Raw genomic sequence first — 5000 nt, 5'->3', positions numbered from 1 at the left:
ATCTCACCTGCTTACCTTATTCCTTGAATTTTCAGGGGAAAAACATTAATTTCTATTACATTCTCTTTAACATTATCCTTATCATCATCAGTGTTAATCTCTATAACATTCAGTCACCAACAAGTCAATTACTATCCTTCTTGATCTCGCCAGTTTATTTCATATCATTAATACTATGTTATCAACATTAACCCATAGGACCCGCATGACATGGTCATGTCATGGAAGAACTTGAGTCGAGTGGTGGGTGACGTGAACATGCCATGTATGAGGCAAATTGGCTGTGGCCCAGGTGATGCAAACTTGCCGTCATGAGCGAAGGCCAGGGTGACAGAAAAGACTCTCCATGAGTGCACAAACCTCTTGGAGTGTGATTTGATTCATTTGGCGATAAACGAATGTGGAATGTACTGTGTGTAGGCAGTGACTGGAAGAGCGCCAGCTCCACGGAGGAGTTCATTTCCGTGCTGCGCACCGTATTCCTAGCACTGTGACCAGCGGTGCAGGGTGTATTATATAAAATTCAAAATTATGAAAAAATGAGATATATGACACAAATAACCAAATGTTCCATATAACTTTCTACATAAAGAGATAATATGGAGTCTGTGCACGGAAAATAAGTTATAACCCTGGAAAAAGCAAATCAAAAGACAAATATGGACACTGGAAAATGGCAATAAAGCTAAAAAAAATAATAATAATAATAATAATAAAAAAAAAAATTACACAAAATAAATTAGCAAAGGGGAGGCACAGAGTCTTGTCACTGCTCATGGGTGTTCGTGTGCACCCAGCCTACACACCGCACACCCGGGATGTTGGTCACTTACTTAAACCATTTCCGTGACGCAACCAGATCCAAAGGGTTAATAAACAAAACAAATATAATGAAAAAAAATCCCTTCCCAAAATTCAAAGGAGTGTGGTAAACAGTTGGGGTAATATAGTCCCCGTAATTAACCCCTTTGTGACTAGGGACTTCTGAAGTCATTTGCAAATGCAATATTACTACAACAAAAACACAGCAGATGTATATATATGCACTCTCAGCATCAACTGATTAAATTATTGCAATTTAAGATATTTCATTAATCATCATTATCAGTATTTTTTTTATTTTATTTCTTTACTAACAAAAATGAAGCTTTGGCCTTGGGTAATGAGACTTTTTAAAGATTTAAAAGATTTAGTTTCAATTCCATTTGTTACAATGGATATTCTTTGCTGTGACATACAGCCTGTTTTATCTTGCCTTCTAAATCTTCACTGGTAGCGCACAGGATCGAACACAGGTCAGCAAGATTGCAAGACCAGCACGTTCATCACTGCACTACACAGGAAAACACCATCTTCTGGTTCTCACAGAGTGTGAAAATCAACTCATTCCAGCTAGGCCAGCTAGAAATTCTAGATAATTATACCAATAATATAAAAAGAATATCAGAAACATTATATCTATCTATCTTCTATCTCTTTCATGCAAACTTACAAATAATAACATTTGTTAATATGGACAGTGAAGAAACAAATGAGAACCCTTACCTGGACAAAGTTGATATTTGGGGAGAATGTAAATTCGAGATGGTCATGGCACATGAAGTTTTTAACAATGACACGCTCTAATATCCCACATGAAGCACTTTCCTGAAAGTAAAGGAAATCCATTATTAATTTGGTCTTTATCATAAATTGAGAAATCTTAACATAACAATCAACTCGTATCATATTAGTTGTATAAAGAAGAGACTGGATTTTTGCCTCATGGTTATACCCCTAAGTATAACCACCTTATATCTATATTGTAAAACAGGTTTTTCTGGATGTTTTTCCCACCTTTCTCAAAAGCTTAATCTGGGTAACCACCACATCAAGAGTAGAGTAGGTTACATAGGTTTTAATATCATATATATTAAACATCCAGGGAAAAATCTACTGCTGACACCAAAAATTCTATAAGAATCAAACAAAGCACCTGTGTCATCTTCATTTCAGTGAGGTAGGAGCTGTCCGAATAAGATGTTCTCCTCCTTTTCTGACTCGAGACAGGAGTTGCCTCAGAGTCTCCATTATGAAGGTCGTCTAACTTGCGCACAGACATGTCGACAGTTTTGGCTTTAACCAATCCCCTAGATCTGAAAAATAAGAAAATAATAAGTGATCCAAAGAATTTTTTTTTTTTTCATAAAAATATCTAGACAACAAGCAACTGAATATCGGAAACATAATCACACTTATCCCTTGAACAACAAACAGATAAATGATATCACAATCATTTCCAAATACTATATAACCATAACACAAAAAATAAATAATAATAAATAAATAAAAAACTAAATAAAATCATATATAATATCAAAACATACTGAAATGTATGTATTTATCTTGTCAGCTTATTCTTTTTTCATATGCATTTTGTCAGTCTACTCTTTTTCTGTAAACCTGATGACCCCTGGAGTTCATATATATACATGTACTGTCCTCTTGTTGTTTTGTTTTATTAAACAAATGCCACAATTAAAATGTTATATTCTCTGCAAATGTATGGTTCCACAAGACCTTAGCCACCAAGGAGTCAATTAGTAGATTTCTTTTCCTCATCATATATATATATATATATATATATATATATATATATATATATATATATATATATATACATATATATGGGATAGTATCTGGCAATGAGTAAGAGTGGAGTCGTTCTTTTGATCAGTGTCATTAAGTGCTAAAATTACGTGTCCAAAGTGATCTGTGATAGTGCTACACAGGAGAGAAAAAATCGTGAATGTATAGCGCATATAATCCAACCAAAATAGAAATAATAATTCATCTGATAACCTCACAAGTTTATAAAATGTATTATCGGACCATACGTACGCGGACTTTTTAAACCAACAGGAGTGCCAGAAAGTGCCAACTAGATATAATAGGATTCATTAGTGTTAGAGAAGCTCATAAGTTCATCGAGAGTGCCTCAATATTCAGAATCAGTGAAAAGAAAATAATAATAATAATCTCCTCCCATGAAAAGTATACCAAAATACGAAAGCATTAGGAAATGATAAGCAACACCTGTGCCACAGGTCGCCGAGTAACAGTGCCAACCGCGCGGGCATTACAGTTTCCACTCAAGTAAATTTGCAAGGGAACAGTCAACAGCCAGTATGTAAGTACAGTACATCACAAAATCAGGTAGGTTTAAAAATGGTTCCATAAAGTGTAAAGCATCATCTGCCATTCGACAGAAGAAACGCCTGATAAATCAAGTAATAATAAAGCGTAATTCAAGCTTTGGCACCTCAGATGAGCGCCAGACGCCGACCCCATGACCTGTGGTCAGCCGAGGCCGCACCCCGTTAGGCTTAACAACAATTAAGGAATGCGACGCTGCTCCGAAAAATTGCCAGATACAAAATCACCCTTATAACTCCCTTTATCCCAAACCCACAACACCTGCATCCTTCCCTCAATTCTTCTGCTGCAACCCTACAATTTAAGGACATTATTAGGCATGGGCTCATTATAATGGAGTGCGTGTGTGCGCCTATGCAGACTGTTCATACGTTCATGCGCGAGTATGAGCACGTAGGCAAGAAAGCGCACAGGTGCATATGTGCGCATGTACATGCGTATATATGTGTACAGGCTCATATGAGTGTAGGCGAGTTTAAATTCATGTGCGGATACAAGGGTATGTATGCTACTGTTTGTCTACGTTAGGCTATAAGCTTCCATATAGCTTTGTGATAAAGTACATTATGTATGGGTATGTTCCGTGCTTATACATGAGGGCATACATGGGTTTAAAGGCGTAAATATGCAAATTTGTACATATGGTGTATATATTCATGTATGAATGTGTACATATACATGGGTATATAAGCATGTATATGTGTATGTGTATATAGGTATATATAATGTGCGTGTATATGTGTATGCGTGGGTGAATGTATAGGTAGACATATGGAGGTATTTATATGTGTATATGTCTAGGTATACGTATATAGGTGTATGCAGGATGTAGGAAGGTGGATAAATAAGTATATGTATGTATGCATGTACGTATGTATGTACGTAGAGGTAGTTATATGTAAAGCAAGTACAGATATATACACATATATACAGGAGGGGGGGACACTAGTGTATGCTGCAAATGTATGTGCTCATACACGGATGCGTGAGCACATCCAGGGATAGATACATGCGTATGTATAGTGATATGTAGGTTTGCGAGGTATGCAAAACGGGGTGTTTACATATACACGGGTGAGTATACACTCATGTATACTCACTCACTTATCAATTACATATAACAAGCGCATAAAGGGACAGGCGATGTGAACATATGACTAGGTCAGACTATGATGGACATGTATGTAGTTATTTATAACGTAAGAATAAGTATCCATATCCATAAGCATAAGTACAAGAATAAAGGTGTATGCTTGCATATGCATATGCGTGGGAATGAGCATATGCGTAGTACTTAGAGCATGTGCGGGAATGAATGTGTCTGCATCAGGTGCACATACGCACAAATGAAGTTAATAAATAAAATAAAAAATCAAACATATATGCACTTCTAATAATTAAGCCCAGCTCACGGGAGTAGTGAGCAGGCCGTGCACTGCCGCTCCTAAGTCCACACCAGGTAGGACCAAACCTGCTGGGGGGACTTATCAATGGCATTCTGGCTAAATTACTCCCCTCCCACCAAGATACACCTAAGCCAGTAGGTGGGAGGTAAATCGGCTGTCCACCTCCCATGAAAATACACACACAACAACGACCCTCATTCCCCGGAGGCGAAGGAGCCCCTGGTTACAGCGGCGATCAGGATCGCTCCGGAGCAGAGGGTGCTAAAAATATCCTGGTAAAGACAGGCCGCCCCACGTTGATGAACCTTTGCACATACAATATAAGGACCATGAGAACTGAATCCGACTTACTAGCTTTACTAGAGGAACTCTCTTCCATTAAATGGGATGTAGTAGGAC

The 5000-nt window shown here is 37.5% G+C and overlaps 1 protein-coding gene across 1 annotated transcript in view; it reads right to left on the bottom strand.

Moving 5' to 3' along the window:
* SMC6 (Structural maintenance of chromosomes 6) overlaps positions 1-5000 on the bottom strand; it is a 34727-nt gene that overhangs the window by 21939 nt on the left and 7788 nt on the right. Inside the window, exons 2-3 of the mRNA XM_027364620.2 lie at positions 1976-2135; positions 1546-1647 (exon numbers count right to left, since the gene is read on the bottom strand). Coding sequence (XP_027220421.2) covers positions 1546-1647; positions 1976-2101 — 228 coding nt within the window. The 5' untranslated portion in view covers positions 2102-2135. The remainder of the gene's footprint in view (positions 1-1545; positions 1648-1975; positions 2136-5000) is intronic.

The sequence above is a fragment of the Penaeus vannamei genome, chromosome 18 (assembly GCF_042767895.1).
Source record: "Penaeus vannamei isolate JL-2024 chromosome 18, ASM4276789v1, whole genome shotgun sequence".
Classification (NCBI taxonomy): Eukaryota; Metazoa; Arthropoda; class Malacostraca; order Decapoda; family Penaeidae; genus Penaeus; species Penaeus vannamei.
Note: the sequence above shows the minus strand (reverse complement) of the source record. Positions and strands in the feature narration are given on the sequence as shown.